The 19,250-nt window shown below is 37.5% G+C and overlaps 1 protein-coding gene across 1 annotated transcript; it reads right to left on the bottom strand.

Moving 5' to 3' along the window:
• Window positions 1-14,746: 14,746 nt before the first annotated feature.
• On the bottom strand, window positions 14,747-18,385 carry LOC149647039 (uncharacterized). The gene is made up of 5 exons (XM_089849917.1): window positions 18,140-18,385; window positions 17,915-18,083; window positions 17,184-17,401; window positions 16,347-16,660; window positions 14,747-16,292 (listed from the first exon to the last, which is right to left on the bottom strand). The coding sequence occupies exons 1-5, from the start codon at window positions 18,287-18,289 to the stop codon at window positions 16,082-16,084; spliced, it is 1,062 nt and encodes a 353-aa protein (XP_089706043.1). The 5' UTR covers window positions 18,290-18,385; the 3' UTR covers window positions 14,747-16,081.
• Between the last annotated feature and the right edge of the window lie 865 nt (window positions 18,386-19,250).

Here is a 19,250-nt window from a genome sequence, read left to right as displayed (position 1 = left end):
TGTTCAGAAACATGGCGGGCGGTCTTCTGTCTATACCACCAAAGAGAATATACCAAGAGGAGCAGAAGGTTTAGTCTTTCACAAGGCTTTTGAAACTCCAGGCCACGGTTTTGGAGTAACTAGATCCGGTTTTTGTTGATTGGCTTAGCAGCGACGCCTTTTATTGATTACATTATGTCGGCTGCTTATTTTTGTTGATGGCAAAGGGTTGATCTTTGGGTTGACAGTTGACGTACAAAAGGTAATTTTTAAGCTGATGACAAGATCACGTGAACAACCGGAACTAGTTTCTCCAAATTCAGGGCCGGTCCCTATTTACAAAGTTTCTGCTCCTCTTGGTATATTCTCTTTGATACCACATAGACGCTAATCTGCAAAAATGGCTTCGGGTCCATTTTCACTGTTAGGGTTAAGATGTACGCGGCGATCGGCTAGGGTTACGAGAAACGTTTAGTCAAGGAGTACTATATCGGGCCCACACTAGGGGTGTGGCGTGGGCCCGATTTATTACTCCTTGGTTTAGTCTTCCAATGGCCAGGCTTCTACCAGAGGCTCACACAATTGCGCTTTTTCTTATCATTCCCTGTGAATCAATCGCCTTATATAACATTACCCTAAATTTACAAAAATTGTGAAAACGGTGCACGCTTGAATTCAAACGTCAACAATAGCTATGTTTAAAATCATTTAAAAGTAACGTTTCTCAAAACGACTTAACTAGAATTAAGGTATTTTGTTCTTGAACTGTAAATAGTTTTGAAAAATATATTCGTTAAATAAAGTATTTGTGAAAAAACTAAGATAAGAAATTTTTTTAAATAATTGATGTTTTATAATCATGTCTTCAACAATGAAAATTTGAATATCTGTACTTCAAGGAATTAATTTTCTACACTAATCTTTTACTTTTTGTCGTCTTCGTCCACAAAGACAGTTTTTATTAATATTAGTAACTTCAGTCTTAATATTAAATAAAATTGTTTAGAACCTAGTATTTCAGAATTTACAGAAAAAAGCATGCTCTCCATTTTTAGTCTTAGGGCCTTGTGTGCCTTCGTTAGTTAACGCAGTTGAACTACCTAACCATGAGTGCAAATTCAGATTTCTCGACTTGACAATCAACTCCCAGTCCAACACAAATTGCCTTCCGTTCGTTTTCACATGCAAATCACAGTGGAAGAAATAGTTGTACTACAAAAACAATCCGAAGACCTAGGCTAAAATGATTCCATAGACCTGTGCGCAAAGGATTCTATAGACTTGTGACGAAGCCATAGACTTGTGCAAAAATTGATGTCATTTAATTGTGCACAAACAGATGTTATAGGCTTGTGCAAAAAACTGATGTCATTGACTTTCGCACAATTTTCATAGTCTTATGCACAATCACATGTCATATACCTGTTCTGCACAAAAATATTCTATACCCATTTGCACGTTAATATCCCGTACACCTGTGTACAAAATATTCCGTAGACCTGTGCACAAACAGATGCCATAGACTTGTGCACAAACAGATGCCATAGACTTGTGCCCAAATAGATTCCATAGACTTGTGCTCAGACAGATTTCAAAGACTATTGCACAAATAGATTCCATAGACTTGTGCACAAACAGAAGTCATAGACCTGTGGACACGAAGATTCTCTAGACTTGTACACATAAAGATTCCATAGACCTGTGCACAAAATGATTTCATAGACCAGTGCACATAAAGATTCCACAATTCCCTATGCACAAAAACATTCCGTAGACCCGTGCACAAAACACACGCTTGTACACAAACAGATGTCACAGGCTTGAGCACAAACAGATGTCACAGACTTGTGGACAAACAGATATCATAGAATTGCGAAAAAAGAGATGGCATAATCATGTGCACATCAGATTTCATAGACTTGTGCACAAAAAGATACCATACCCCAAGCTCAAAAAGATTCAATACCCATTTGCACAAAAATATTCGGTAGATAAGTTCATTACATTTTAATTCAGTGTATAGAGCCTATTGTATTTGCATTTTATATCTTCGTTGCTAAGCTTCCTGCCAAGAAAGCCGCCCTGTTTCGAAGGGATACACTTTGTGCTGCTACAACAATAAACCTGTAAACTGTACAACCCTTCCCCCTGTACACCGTCTTCAACTTTAAACACCCATGGAACTTCAATTAAAACCATCGTTTTCCATAATCATTAAAACAATATGAAATTGTTTAATACGAAATATTAGATGAAAAATTTGGCCCAATTTTGCGTTCAAATAACGTCTAGTGTAGTGTTGTGCTCCATATACGAGAGTAGAGAGCCCTGGCACGAATATGCTAGCGATAACAACGTTCTAGAAAAATATTATGTGGAACGTAATATACTTGAAAAATTTGGCCCTATTTCGATGATGTACTAATGGAGAGAAATTTTATGAAACAAGCCAGTTATGTTTTACGCGCATTATATGCGCAAATAGAGTTTAATGGAACTGCGGCTCCCTCGTGTAGATTCTCCATGGAATGGTATATTTTTCGAGAGTCGTGTTAGTGTGATCTATGAAAATAGGCCAATACGTGATCCCTATTTTCCATGGTTGTCGAAGCTTAATAGAGTTAAAAGAGTATAAAAGCAACCATCAGCCTATAACAAATATCACTTTGAATCAAGTGCTATCGAACGTCACTCTGTCCTTTTTAATACGGGATATTCTATATTTATTATAGCCGATCGGTAATAGAAATTATTGGCAAGATGTTTTCCATTAAGATGTTTCTCCTCTTTGCTGTATTCACTATTGCTATTCTCGTGCTTCCTCGCTCATTTGGCGTAGGCCTATTCACTACCTCTGAGTAAGAAGTCTCTGAAATAACCTTGGTTTGAAAATACTTATTCATTTCTGTTGAACGGTCAATTTACGCCTAAAAGAGAGTAGAAAGGGATGGAAACAATTTCAAACAAGGTTGACAAAACTAGAAACAAGGTTTAGAAAGTTCGTAAGTGAAATTCAACTTCTTATTTAAGTTCGTAATATCGCGGAGAAAAATTTAATTTTTAATATCTTTCACGCGCAACTTTTAATTTAAAATTATAAGATCCGACTAAGCGAAATTATAAAAGTATATAATACTTCTCTTCGAGAGCTGTGTACCAACCAGAAAGCGTGGTCATTTTAACATGATTCTTCCCAACAACAGAACATTTGGGATAAGGTTACTAAACCAAATCTCATACGGGATTAAATAGTTTCCGGTTGTAAATGGTGCCGATCCTCCATGTTTTAGCGCTGAATATTTTGTAAAGCGCGCCTGTTGATTTTGGTCCCACGTCAAGACGAAGTAGGTTTGTGGGTTGATTGCTGAGGATTAGTACGAAACTGTTACTGAAATCACCCCACTGTGCGATGCCATCTGAAGTTTGATGAGCGGGAGAGTAAACTGAAAGGGTGAGCCTGGGAAGAATCATGTTACTTAAGTATTAAGAGGATACAGAGTGTCATCCTTCTACTATCCCTTTCTGGTGAAATTCATATTTTTCATAAAGAGCATAAAAAGGAGGGATAAAACTTAAATTTTAATCTTTTACACGCACCTTTTAACTCACAATGATAAGCTCCGTGTAAGTGAAATTTATCTTTTTCATTAAGTGCATAAAACGAGGAGAAAACTTTAATTTTAATTATCTTTTACACGCCCCCTTTAATTCACAATGATAAGGTCAAAGTAAGTGAAATTCATCTTTTTCATTAAGTGCGTAATATCGCGGAGAAAAGTTTAAGTCCCACCTTTTAATTCACAATGATAAGCTGGCTTAGGTACGTGAAATTCAACTCTTTCCTTAAGTGCATAAAAAGGGGGGTGAAAACCTTCATTTTAATCATCTTTTACACGCTCCTTTTAATTCACAATGATAAGGTGGTTTAGGTAAGTGAAATTCATCTTTATCATTAAGTGCAGAAAATGGGGAGAAAACTTTAATTTAATTATCTTTTACACGCACCTTTTAACTTACAATGATAAAGTGGTAAGAGAAAGTCATCTTCATCATTAAGTGCAGAAAATCGGGAGAAAACTTTAAATTAATTATCTTTAACAGGCACCTTTCTATTCACAATGATAAGATGCAAGTAAGTGAAATTCATTTAGTTCTTTGAGTGCGTAAGAATTGGGAAAACCATATTTCATAGCTCTGATGCATTTAGGCAATTTTTAACTTATTTGAACGACGGTCTCGATAATGGGCCAGCAAAGAGAGAGACCGATCAGAATCATAATTAATTTTGAAAAAGTGAAAATAAACTGGTTTATTAAAGATCAAACAAAATCCGTATAGAAATTAAAATGGGATATATGGGGGCACAAAAAATATTACTAGCTGTATGTATTACTTGTTATACTAATAGCTATTAGGAGTAGGGCTTCTTCCCGTAAATCCATGGTGGAACGTCATAGATTCTTGTAAAGCGACGCCTGGTGAGGCGTTGTCAAAGGCTTAGTACAGACTAAATAGGGAGATGTACTGCAAAATTAACAGAGTAGTCAATTCTCCCTTGTCATTCTCGAACTAGCTCGAGCTGTAACCTAGCATTACGAGGTATAGGTAGTGTCATAATTATGGAATCTATCTTATAAACTTATGGTCTCATTTGAAGTCATAGTTCTAAAAATATACACAGAAAACTCAACGTGGAGTCCAGAACAAAACTTGCTATTTCATATACATTATTAATATAATTACAGAAACTGCAAACGATATAAATTTATAAACTCATGAGTTACGCCAGGAATGAATGGAGGGGAGTTGGAAGGTCAAATCATAATAGGCGTGAAATGATCTTGGAAACATCTGGCGTGGCTTATTTTATGTTAGCTACGTCATAGACTGACGATTAAAAAAAAAAATGCTTAAATTTTTTAGTTAATTTAAAAATTATTATTTTTTACGTTTTAATTCTCGGGGGTTAAGATTGTTTTTTTTTTCTTTTTATCATGTTATTAAATAAAAAGGTTTTCATACTTCTCAAATTAAGACTGAAAGGTTTGGTTACTTAAAAAATTTTAAATAATTAAATTATAATTACTGTTTTTACCTTTAACAAAGGTTTTAAATAATTAATAATAATAATAATAATAATAATAATAATAATAATAATAATAAGCTTTATTAGGATATTCTCTTCAGCTATTGCTGGTTTACATGAGAGTCCGTCGTTAGGATATTATAAATGTTTTCTTTAATTGTATAACATTAAAGATTTTCTTTGATTGTTTAAAATTAAAAGGTAAAGAAACAATAATCCACAAAAGAATATTAGTCTCATAAAATTTAAAGTAAAAAAAATAAAAGTAGTCTCAGAGGATTTTTCATTTAGTTAGGCGAAGTTTATCTGTATTAATTGTAAAATATTTTGGTTTTGATAGGGACTGGAATAGAGGACTATGTAGTTGTGCGCTAAGTGCTACGAAGATAGTTTTTCAGTTCTTTTTGAAAAGTTGTAATAGTTGTGCAGTTTTTTAAATCGGTAGGCAGCGCATTCCATAGTTTTATTCCTATGTTTTTAACCATTTTTTTTGGGACCATTTATTTTCGCGTGCTCTTGGGAAGTTAGTGTGGCTACCTCTAGTAATGTATCTCGGATTATGTGTATTACCCTCCTCAAACAGCTCTTGAATATACGACGGGGTGGTTTTGTTATGTACCTTGTAAATTAAAGTTAATAAGTGCATGTGCGATCTTTGTTTCAAAGTTAGCCAGTCCAAATCTCTTCTAGCCTGAGTTGCGGAGAATATCCTTGGTTTGCGGGAGATAGCCCTAGCACAATCATTTTGAAAAAAAAGTGTTAAAGATGGATTAAAGCCTGTTGGTAGAGTTAACACCCGATAACATTAAAAAAATATCATTCTTTCTCCAAATCTCTTACTTTTTACTACGCCGCCTACATATAGGCGGTGTTGCTTCTAAGGCCTAAGCTAGCATGAAAAACCCGCTCTTTTTTGAATTGGGATTTGCGTGGTCACGTGATGCGCGTAACCAAGGTCACTAGGTGCGCGTGAACGAATCTCCCATGGGAGAGGCCGAAACCTGAGCTCTAAGAACGGGCAGTCGAAGACTCCCTCACCCCTAAATCCTCCTAGCCACGAGAAGGCAATATACTCCGCACAGGTTAACAACATTAGCCTACACATGAGATTAAATCGGGATCCGACGGTAAAATCATCAGGCGTGACGACTCAATTTTTTTAAAATATTTAATAACAGTATCTTATTGACGAGTAGCCCTTAAAAGGGCTGTTTTTTTTTCGCCAATTCTCAGAAAACATCTGTCCCTTTAGGCCTGCTCAATTACTTCAAAGGCATCAGCCTGCCTAACTGACCTAACTGAGGCATTGGCCAACGTCGTTAGCGGCTCAGCCAGTTTTGCTTGGGACGCGACTATAGATTCAAGGGCTTTCCTCACGCCTCCATATTTTCTATTTTGGGCAGTTTGGGTCTCCCCCAAATGCTCCGCGGCCCGTTCATAGGGCGTTTTACGGCTTTCGCCCCTCCTCATTTAATTCTATAAATTTCTTATGCTTTTGTCAGTAAATGTCAGGATTAGCCTAAATTATTTGCTATACAAAAATATTTTTTGCAGAATCTACAACGGAATTTGGCACAAAACCCATTTCTTCGTTTCCACTCCATTCTCGGAAATCTCGCGGTTGGTTGGAATAGTAAGGGTCGGTTCTTGTACCTCCATTGTGACAATCGGTGCCACATAAACCTCGAAGGTGTCATCTAAGGCAACGAATGACGATGTGGAAGCCTTTGAGGAACCATTGTCCGCAGGAGTACGGAGGGAAGAAGTTGATGGGGTATGCTCTTCGGGGAACCCCGCGTCAATTACCGAATCTAGGCCCGTGACTAAACCCTTGCCAAAAACTTGGAACAACCCCCCTTCTAAATCCGTAATGGACTCCGGAGGTGGCCCACCACCAGTCTTGCCAATATTGGCATTGGAGGCTTTGGCTTTTACGTGCGATATCCATGCCGTAAAGCACTAACGGAGTTATTATATTAAAATGAATTTAAATTAACATACCTTCTTCCACTTTTCAACATTTTTCGACGCCCCAACTCCGCAAATGTTTAATTGGGAGGCTAGGTCTTCCCACAGGGCCTTGTACTTGGCCCTACTAAATGTCGCGCTAAATTTCATTTGTACAAAATTTCTATGTGCTTGTAAAAATTGAAATTCAACGTAAATTAATTGTTGTTTTGCGTGTACTTTAACACTCATTTTAAATTAATGTTAAAGAGAAATTTAAGAATAAATATTTTTAAACAAAAAAAGAAGCACGTATTTCTATCTTGAGGAAAGAAATCGAAAGAGAGAAAATTTTCTTTGTATTGAATGAATTCCCAATACAAAGACCCTTTTCCCAAATTTTTCACTCCTTGGAAAAACCAAAGTTTCCCTCTCTTCAATTTGAAAGCGCGCCTTATAAAATTGACCAATAAAGAAGAAGTGGGCGTGAAAAAGTATCACATGTAGTCTCACGTTATGGAAAAAACTACACGTGGCAGGAAGTGACGTCAATTTAGATAGAGAGAGAAATTTCAAAGTATCCGAATGACGATTAGGATTGGACTTAGAGAATACGGTTTTTTCGATCAATTCCGAATGAGCCCGATCCGAATGAAAAGGATTGGGAGTGATTCAAATTATTTTCAATTTTTAGAGAATAGGGTCCTGGATCCATATGTCACCTCTTCCTTCCACCGGGGAACATCCTTTACCAATTCTTGCCTGCCCTTGATAAGGAGTAAACGAGTAAAACCAGTCCTTTTGATTACAAAAATGTTTCGTAGCGCCAGAATCTACGATCCATTCCTTAGTGCCAACGGTACTGCAGAACGCTGTAGCAACAAATGCTCCTTCCACTGGTTTTGTTTTCTCGTTCCTTTATTTCTGTTCTTGTCGCTTGGGTCGACGACAATTGGCTGCTTGATGACCCCTGAGGTTACAATTGTAACACCTTCCATTGAATTACGATAACTTGCTACCGGCTTTAGGCTTCATTCGTTTCCCATTCGCGTCTGGATGTTGAGCGAAAAGCCTTGTGCATGAGGTCTTGATCTGTATCACGTTGACATGGTCATCCATGTTCAGCTACTACTTCAGGTTTAAAATCCTCGTCATAGAATTGATATATATATATTGGTTTTTCGCTGTCTTCAGAATATTCAAGCTAACCGCTCTCAACGAGTCGTCTACCGTGGCGAATTTAGTCAGTGTCGTCCTGTCCTCTCTGGTGTTCCACAGGGTTCCATTCTTTGGCCTCTGTTGTTCAACCTATTTGTGTCAGATTTGCCGAGTGCACTCTCTGGGGACTGTTCCTTGTATCAATATGCCGATGATAGTTACACATCCGAAGGGTCGGACGTTTGTCAAAATCCCGTACAGTTCGTTTGAAATCTATTAAAATCTCTCTCGAAAATCTCGAAATCCCGAAATCTTACCCTTAAAATCTCAAAATCCTGAAATCTCACGTCAAAATCTAGAAATCCCAAAATCTCACGTCAAAATCTGAAAATCCCAAAGTCCCTACCTCAAAATCTGAAAATCCCGAAATCCCTACCTTAAAATCTGAAAATCCCGAAATCCCTACCTTAAAATCTGAAAATCCCGAAATCTTCACCTAAAATCCCGAAATCCCACATTAAAATCTAGAAATCCCGAAATCTTAACGTAAAATCCCGAAATCTCACCCTAAAATATCAAAATCTGAAAACCCCCACGCTTACAATACACGTTTTGAATCTATTTAAGAGGGGAAGACACGAGGGTAAAACTGCCTTCCATCTCTCTTTTTGGCACCTGCGCTATGTAAGAGTTCTGTATTACAAACAAGACTATTTTTCTTGATTTTTCTCCAGTATTCATTACGGTAATTTAAAACAAATTTAAAGTCTAAAACCTAAACCTATATTTCAAAATCTCGAACTATTCTTTGAACACCGGAAGTTAATAGTAAATCTTGATATCCTCTGCAAATACCCAAAATTTCATCAAAAATCCGAAAATCTCCTCGAAATCTGAAAATCTCCTTCAAAATCTGAAAATCTCCCTCAAAATCCCGAAATCACCTTCAAAGTCTGAAAATCCTGAACAAAATCCCGAAATCTCCTTCAAAATCTGAAAATCCTGAACAAAAACCAAAAATCTCATTCAAAATCTGGAAATCGCGTTCAAAATCTGAAAATCTCATTAAAAATCCCGAAATCTTAAAATCTTGGAGTAGATTTCAAGATTTCTAAAATCTCAGTCAGAATATCAAAATCTGGGGAAAATCTCAAAATCTTGGTCAAAATCTTGAAATCTCAAAATCCCGTACACTAAAATGCCGAACGTCCGACCGCTCGTACACATCTCTAGATATACGATCCACGGTGGACCAACTGACATTGCAAGATAACATTAACAATATCTTCACGTGGGGTCTTGCTAACAACATCTCCCTTAACATCAATAAATGTTGCTTTATGGTCATCTCTCGGCGGAGCCCAAAAGATAACGTTATCTATTTTATACAAAGCGTTCCATTAAATCGCGTTGTCTCCATGAAACTCCTAGGTGTCCAGATATCAAGCGATTTAAGTTGGTCCTCTAATGTCACTCACGCTAGAAACCGAGCAACACGTCTGTGTGGTCTGATTCGTCGAACCTCCGGGTACTCCAAAGCATCTATTACCCTATATCGATCTATGTGCCTGCCTGTCCAAGAGTACGCTAATCCGGTGTGGAACCCATACTTAAAGAAGGACATTGCTTCTCTTGAGGGTGTCCAGCGCAAGTTTCTACTTGAAGTCACCCAGACCAGGCAAAGCAAATCACATCACATCCCTTATGCTAGGCGTCTACAAAATCTACTTCTTTTACCATTAACGACTCGCCAATACGTATCTGACTTAGTGACGTTTCTTCGATTCGCGCGATCTCCGTTCTTCGATCTAGATTATTTTGTGAGACTTAGCTCGACGCATTCTGTCCCCACTTACTTCATCCCATACGCAAGATGTCTGCCTTGAAGAAGTCCTATTTTTACCGGATTGTACGATTGTGGAATAGCCTACCCTGTGACATTCGTCAAAATTGTACTCTTTCAATACCACAATTTCTGTCTCTAGTGTCTAATTTGGTCTTCAATATTTGGTTACGTGAAAATTTGTAATTTTACTTATTTATTAAATATTTTTATTGTTTTTATTTTTTTTTAATTTCTGTTTTCTGTGTGGTTCTCTTCATTGTTGTTAAGTGTTGTCCCGGTAACCACCACATATAGGCTTACCTCTGTGGTTGCCAGGGAATTATTTTTGCGAAATAAATATTATTATTATTATTATTATATCTGCGCTGTTAGCGAATCATAAGATGATGGCAACGTTCCAATCATTTTATACGTGATGTGTTTACCATCGATCTTCTCCCCGGCTTCTGCTAACTCGTCAGCCATTCATTGCAAATATTCTATCCAGAAAGTCAGGTATGTCTTCACTCTCTTGATAAACGATAGCATGAATTTGGCTAACAAGTGTCCCATTCTTGCTCGTGATTTAGGCTCATAAGTTTCACAAATCTGCGTCCATAACTTGGGGGAACACGCGTAATCATAAACTTTGTTCGAAACGTAGAACTAATCCCTGTCAAGTCCGGAAATAACAACAATAGCAGTTTTAACTCAGCTCTTTATTAGATTCTTCACACAGCGCGATAAGAATACAAAAAGCCCCCGAGTTACTGATAACACCGGTTTATATAATAATACATTATGGCTGCGCGCGTAAAATATTAATAGACAGGCAAGGATTCATACCATTAAAGAAGGAGCGCAATATTATCCATATTTTCATTTCATATACAGAGAAAAGAAATTATTATGTTTCTGAGAGGAGCTTCCTATTTTGGTTGTTGTTTTGAAAAATATATCGCAATGCACGGGCCTTGATAGATATAGGAGGCAATGAATGAAATATATCGCTGCACGGGCCTTGGTAGATATAGGAGGAAATGATTTAATCTCTCTCTTTGCACGAGAGAGAGTTTATCTTTAATACTTAAATAAATATAATTATTTTTAATTATTTTAATCTTCAATAATTAACATTAATAATAGTTAAATCGTTTAAAATAAAGTTATACCTATTATCTTCTCAAACTTTGCTAATATTGACGTTTAAATTGAAGCGTACCCCTCTTACCCGATTTTTTTTTAAATTTTGGTATATATATGGAAATATGTTTCCCTTATAACTGTAAGGAAAAAGCGCATTTGCGAAAATCTTTGGTGGCCGATCCCACCCTAGGGAGGCTAGACGTTTTTTCCCTAGCTGATCGCCGCGTATAAATTAAAACCAAACGATGATAATGGAGTAGAAGCCAATGATACAGATTGGTGTCTATGTGGAATAGACGGAAGACCAGTGGATGGTGGTGTTAGAAGCCAGTGTAAGTGCAGACTGGTGTCAATGTGGGATTGACAAAGAACAGAAGATGGCGGTGTTGGAAGCCAGAAAAGCACTGGTGTTCATGTGGGGTGGACGAAGACCAAACGTGGTGGTGTGAGAACTCAAGTATAGAGTAGCCAATGGAGAGAAATACAATTTTCCAAATTTCCGTGAACTGTCAATGCGGACCGGAAATTGGGAACACGTTCGCTCCGACACGCACACTGCGAACGCGGTCACGTTGGTGTAACAACGGACAGACAGACACACACACAGACGCGGCCATTACAGAACCTCTCCTGGACTACGTCACACGGAGAGGTTAAAACAAATGATCGCCTTCGCTGTTCCTAAATTTTGAACGCGTTCATTATGAAAGTGTTAAGATTTTGTGTTCAACTGTTAAGATTTTTCAAATAGAAACCAAAATTTCAAGTTGAACACCAAAATTAATTGAAGTGTTCAATAAATTACCTTTTTTTCCTCACTTAAACATATGAAGAAACCAAAATTTGATTTTTGAACACTTAAATGTGTTCAAATCTTTAACACATTTTTTTCTGTGTAGAAAGTGTAGAGACTTGAAAGTGTAACATTATACCACTCTCGTGGTAAAATATGATATTAAATTGTAAATTCGTATTCCTTTAAAGAAAATAGATAATTCACGATTTACAAATTCTATTCTAGTACATTCTGACACTGCAAAGAATGACTGACACCTCGGGTGTCTATCAGTTTATTGAAATTTTTTATGATATTTAATTTATTCTAAGGATTGCTTTTAGTCAGTCGTCACAACCAGTAATTCAGTTATAGATTTAAAGCAGTTATTGAGAACTCATTTTATGTTTCCAATGGGCATGTCACTTGCGTTCATTAATTTGATCTGACAATGTTTTCTATAAAATTAAATGATCATTAACAGTAAAGACATTAACAACTGGCTCAATGCATGAAGTGATTTGACGCGTGCCACGGCTTTATTGTGCCTTGTGACACGTTAAAGATGAAAACTAATTTTAGAAAAGACAAGTTTAGTTCAAATATAGTTAGGACTAACCATCTGAGGGTCGCCAATTGAAAACAACATTCATCAATGATAAATACTTTTCTTCACATTCAAGACAGTTTTCGCTCAAATAAAATTTTTGAAACACCTAACAATTCTTGTTCCTAAAATATTGGCTTAAACACCCGAGTTAAGTATATTTGATAAATATTTGTAAATAAAATGGACGCTTCGCTAGAGTTCATAGTGTTTCACACATATTAAACTTTTAAACTTTAAATTATTATATAACACTTTTAAACCAATTTGATATATAATTTTGGAAACCTGTTAAATAAATCTTAAAATGAATATAAAAGAGTACGTATAACAATATTTGTATTTATGAACTTGAATATGTTATGAAAGGTTAAGATTTCTCTTAAGAAGGATTATAGATTGTGTAAAATTAGTACTCCTCCTGTATAATACAAATATATACTAAAGTATCGATATTTTGAAGTTACGGCAGCTGTTGTTGGTGAAGTTAAAATGACCTTAAAGTTTGTCAGAAATTCAAATATTTCACACTTGTCGTCATGTTTATATAAGACTCTTAATATGGGAGAATTGTTGTATAAGTTTAATATGACGTAAATATCGACAGTTACAAAAGACCTTGTTTTGACGACAAGAGTTCACAGTTAAATAGCTCGTTTTGTTAATTTTGTAGGGGTATGGACAAAATGGGTAAGTTTGGAAAATTTCCCATATTATTTTTATGGCGATTTTCCAGTTTTTCGCCAAAAGTTGTGATTAATTTTATGCAAATGAATACCATCCTTAGCAACTTTATGTTTTTAAAATAAACTATTGGAAGGATCTCCTTGAAATTTTAACCACATATTAAGGGCCTCGAATTTAGTTCAGTGGAAAAATTTCAAAACAATGAACTTCATACGAAAAAAGTTACATCCAATCAAAAAACCTTCCTTATACATTTAAGCCGTCATCAGGCCTTATCTAAGGGAGCTAACGCTCCATTAGAAATATGCGCGATTTAACAAGTTTAAGCTAGTATTTTGTAATTCTTTAAGTTTTCGTTTATTAAAATGTATAAATAATGTGAATTATTTGTATGGACCAGTGTTTGCTGCCAGCTCAATGTCATAGCAAAGCAATTGATCTAACGATATCTGCACCATCCTAAATATATATTAAATAAACTCCTCCGCCTGAAAATGAATCTCTCATTCAAGCTACCGTCCCCGCATTCCCTATTCTCCCCCGCGCCCCAACCCAACAAACCGGTCTATAAAGAAAATATTTCGAATTTACGCTTTCCAATAAATCGGCTGTCAATCAAATTAACCCTAAACTTGACTTTAGGTGTAAGGTAATATATTTCTGGAATAACGTTGATCATTTTTACAAACTCCGAAAGCGCACCTTTTGCTTGGCATCTTAAATACCCAAAATAATCCTTTAAATTACTTATATTAAAAACGAACATAGATGCCGAAAAAGCGGAGAGGAAAAACCTAACCGTAGCTAGACCTATATTCATAAAAATTCAACAGAGCAGACGACATAATAAAGGTCACATGATCTATGCTTTGAAAAGTTTCGGGACTCTCCCGCTAGGGGCAACAATACGCGCTGAAGTTTAAAGATATGGGTTTTAGCTTATCATTCTAGTCCATCTGTGTTTAATGGTCTTAGGTGAAATCCTTATTGTCGACGGGCGACAGAAATTTTAAAGGGAGTAGGACAGCTTCCATTTAAATTAAGGCAGTCCCGTAATTCTCTCTCACTTTAAATATATCGAGCAAACGTAAAAAACAATTCAACATGCCCAACCTTACTAGTACAGTTAAATGCAATGCTTAAACTTTCTAATATAATTCCATTCCTTTTAAAATACACGAACGAAAAATATCTCCTCGCCACAATCCTCTCCCTTCAATGACGAACGAAATATTTTACACTGCCAATGGCGGTACACTGGCACGCCGACGACGACAACAACAACGGGTCAAACTAATAGCTACATCGTAGATGTACATAATACAATGTGGATAAAAAAGGACTATTTGGTGAAATTGAAGCTTTCATCATTACGCCCCGCGAGGCTGATCAATATAGCAAAACGATCGCAAGCACAGCATTGTTTATCCTAAGTAAAGTTTTGGTTAATTATTGCATATATTGGAAAAAACGTTGATAACACCATATCAACGCAAACAAAATAACCTTAATGCAGAGTTAGTTCAATTTAATATAGGGTTAGTCCCCCTATTATCGGACGCTCCTATTATCGGACACATTTTTAAAAAGTTGTTTATAAAACTGCGGGGGAAAAAAGGAACACTGTAAGTTACCTAGTTTTAAAGAGGGTGTCGAAATCTGTATGTTGCATGTAAAAACAGAGAAGGGGCGCGATGTCAGAGGAGGAAAGCGCGAACGAACCAGATATCCAATTTTTTTGATTAATTAAAACTAATTGAGGGGCCGGAAAAATTCTTCCCCCCATTTTTAAATCGTGTTTTGAGGTATATAAATAGAAGCCAACTATAAGTTATGTGTATGGCTGTAAAGCCCGAATCTTTTTCTATAAATTGCTACTTTAACAGTTAGTTCTAGGTTTCTTTACATGAAAATAAAACGCGAATCGTATCTAATGTAGAAAACCTATTATCGGACAGCTTTCAAACACGTTTTAAAGACAAATATTTAACGTAGGCTTAGAGGGATTGTAAATATTTAATGCTTAAAGCGGTTAGTGATGTTCAGAATGGATCCAGAAGTGTCAGAGAAGTAACAATTTTCACGGGTCTTTTATTGTTAAAAAAAAATTGGTATTCCAATTGAGGAACCATTGTCCGATACAGAGATCCAAATGTCCGATAACGAAGACCCACTGTCCGATTCTGAGATCCCAGTGTCCGATAGCAAAGACCCACTGTCCGATTCTGAGATCCCAGTGTCCGATAGCGAAGACCCACTGTCCGATACTGAGATCCCAGTGTCCGGGCTACAAAGACCCACTGTCCGATTCTGAGATCCCAGTGTCCGAGTTGGATGTATAGGCGTCCGATAAATGGAACATGGGTGTCCGAATCAACATCCAAATAGCCGATAATAGGGTACGATACTTGCCGAATAAAATCCATGATTGGGACAACATTACATCGTTCTTTTTGAATTATTTCTATACCATTAGGTGCAGAAACGTTCAAAATATATATTTCATAAACTTTTCAAAGGTTTTCTGTGATTTCCTTACATTTAACCATAATGTTTTAAAATGTGTCCGATAATAGGGGGACTAACCCTAATTAATCTAGAAGTAATTAAATGGGTGGTACTCCGGAATTCGCAGGTGGAAATATTCATTTTCCGTTGCGCGAGAGATAGCGTGCAATGAAAAGCTACACGAAAAATTTATAGCCAGAAAATTGCATGGTTAGCCTAAATAAAGAACGGAAGAAAAAAGGAACGCTATAGGAACATTGTCAATAGTGTTGGTCGCCATTGAGTTTTCTAAACGCGACACAAAATAAATAATTGATTTATAATACGACACAATGCGTTTAAGACGTGGGTTAATTTAGGCGTTTAAGCCACGTGGTTGAAGAAAATCTCAGTAATGGCAATGGTTACTGAAACGGACATCAGCATAAAATACAAGTAGAAAGGAGCGATGACGCTTCTGAGGTCTAAGTCGGCCGAGCTTTTCAACGGTCTCTTCCACGTGATGTATTCAATGGGGTGATGGAAAACAAAATCCAGATAGTTGTAAACTTGCGTTTCGAACATTGGCCCCACTCTGCAATAAAACATTTGTCAACTCCGTTCACTCTCTGATAAAGATCATACTGACATAATTTGGCCGTACTCATGTATTCGCGGACTGCTTCTTATCCAAGATGTATTGTAAATGACGTTTAAGTAGTCGAAGCCAAATTCTTGTTGAGAAAAGTAAAGTCCTTCCGCGAAAAACTCTTTAGTCTCAGAATCAGCGGTCAAGACCTCTCCCAAGAGCCAAGTGAGGTGGATGTCTGTTATGATCAGAGCTCTTTCCCCAGAAATTATCGGCAGATATCCATCCAACATAAGAAAATCCATTAAACTTTTGAAAATAGTCTCCTGATCGAGTGCGTCGAGCCATTCCTGAAGAGCTGAATCCTTGGCAGCCTAGATGGGAAGCGCTCATATAAGCAGTTCTCGAATGAGCGGATCCATAATAGTGGTCCTCATAACCGAGGTTCCCCAAATAGCGGTTTTCCGAAAAAGCAGTTTACTCGTTAAGGCAGTTCCCTAAACAGCGGTTCTCGTTAATGCGGCGTACCGTTACAGCAGTTCCCAAAAGAGCAATTTAACAGATATGTGAAAAACGATTGTCGTTTGGATGGTCTAAATTTGTTGAAGTTAGGTTATGTTATGTTATTTTAACCCCAGTAGTTTTAGGGTTAGTTTAGGTATTATTATTCCAACCATAATAGTATTAGTTCAAGCTAGCGTATGATGACCTTGTTTTACTTATTAGATTAAGCAAAAGGTAGGGTTACGAATTGTTTAAAGCTCAAGCTAAAAAATGCTATTCTCAAAACAGCAGTTTTTATGGAATTGCGGTTGCTGTTTCGAGGCGTACACCCGCCTAGATACGCACCGAAGACATCAGATGAATCGAGAAATTATTGCGAAAAAGGTTATTTACCAAAACTTGAAGATATTCGAAAGTTCCGCTGCGTTCGATCATTACAGGTGGAATTCCCGATTTGATCAAGTCCGAGAGGGTGTCGATGCAATTGTAACTTTCCGCCGTGAACTCGGTACACAAGTAACAACCCAAGAAAAACAGGATGAAAGTCACTCCGATAAGCCACGACAAAGTTAACAGACGAGAAGTAATGTGGGGCAAAATGCTGGAAACCGCTATGTAGGTTTTCGAAATGCAAAAACCTGTCTTAGAGCACTCCAGTCCCGTCTCTCAAGAAAGATCCTCCAAGGAGGATGTATAAGAGGGGACACTCGGAGTCAGACAAAATGCACAAAATAGTCCCCTGTTGCTAAAACGGTATTGTGTCGGTCCCCAGTTACCATGGCTACCGCTACCCCCTCGCGGCAAGAGAGCGTACGATCTCGTGCCTGCGTGAAAGCCTCCTTGCTCTAACCTCATGAGTTTGATTATAGTTTTGAATATCTCACGTTTCCAAAAACTACCACGTGACGAGCACCGTTACCAACGGCTTGCGCGTCGGAGTTGCTCTTCATTGCATGCGGTATCTTCCAGGGTTTTTCACCTCCCCTTTCCAGAACGAGTTTACCACCTTATACATCCTCCTTGGATCCTCTTATAAAGCAGGCTCGCGCGACGATCAATATTCATTTCAGTTTTTCGCCCCATACCCAATGCAAAGTAGCGAATATTAGAAACAATTTTCTTACGTTCAGCACACAGGAGTGACGCGTTTTCCCAGACGTATTGCAGGGCCTCACGGGCCACTTTTTTGACAAACTTCCTGTTGGACAACGATTTGTATTTGTTCATTACTATCGAATGAACGACGAGCAAAAACGACAGAAGGATGACGGTTAATGCCGTTAAAATCGCCACCTATAATGAAACCAAGAACCAATCCACCATTGAAACTGTAACTGAGCGAAAATTACCTTAGTGTCCACATTTAGGAAGGATGACGAAGTTATCAAGACTCTCTTCGGGGCGGCGGATACGATAATCATTTTCGAACTTCCAAAGGGCAAAGACGGACTGAAATATTCCTGTCGGCCATCAAAAAATGACAACGGCATGGGAAACATTACACAGTGAACATTCTAAACCCCGGAAAAATTGATGTAGAAATTATTTGTACTTCGCTACTGCCATATTAGCAGAAACGTTACGTACGTTAGCCAATTCAGGTTCAGAATAAATTCTAATAAGCTCATAAAAATCAAATTTATTGCCTTCGAATATTGCCCTAGAAGTAATTCATAAAATAAAGTTTCAAAATGGTGCAAAAGTGGTCATAAGTTAGTCATTCGCATCTGATACATAATTAATCAGAAAGGGTGACAAACACATTTGACTAGTGAGCACGTATGAGAAGGATACTCGGAGGTACCAAATTCTCCGTCAGCCCCTCTTTCAAACCGCACATGCGCAATCGCCGCAACAGAGAGGGGAAACAAACCAGATAAGTTTGTATTCTTAAGCTAGGTTCCCACTTGACCGAAAATGACGACCGAAAACCTGAGCGCTGAGGCAAAAAATTGACTTTTATACGCAGCCCTACGACGGCAACATTTTAGTTCGGTTCACACATACGACCGAATTCCGTCAGAAAAGGGCGGTCGACGGGTAGTCGCGTGGCACGAGTTGGAATTGGGACTCGGAGCCAGAAGTTAAGCCTTGGCATTTGATTTTCCCTTGATGGCATCTTAATTAGAGAGCTTACTTCTACCAAATTAAGGTCATAGATTCAAATCAAAGGTTTATTACATACAAATAGGGCAATAGCGACTCGCGATCAAATCCGATTAGAGAATTAAGACTCATAAGTTCATAACATGCAAATGTGGCAATGGCGACTGGCGAGTTAAAAAAAACCTCAAAGGGGCGATAAAAAACTCCCCTATTATGACGAATTTTGATTAGTTATGAAAATAATTTTACGTCGTCCTCTGCGTCCAAAAAAGAACACCAAAGCTGTTTCGGTCGCGTCCTGCAGAAGATTTTTTGCCGCAGAGGTACTTACGCAGTGTTTCCGTCGGGTTTTCG

This window comes from Phalangium opilio, unplaced genomic scaffold, assembly GCF_054372755.1.
Source record: "Phalangium opilio isolate 3A_F unplaced genomic scaffold, DU_Popi_V2 ptg000089l_1, whole genome shotgun sequence".
Classification (NCBI taxonomy): domain Eukaryota; kingdom Metazoa; phylum Arthropoda; class Arachnida; order Opiliones; family Phalangiidae; genus Phalangium; species Phalangium opilio.
This window is presented reverse-complemented; position numbering and strand designations above follow the sequence as displayed.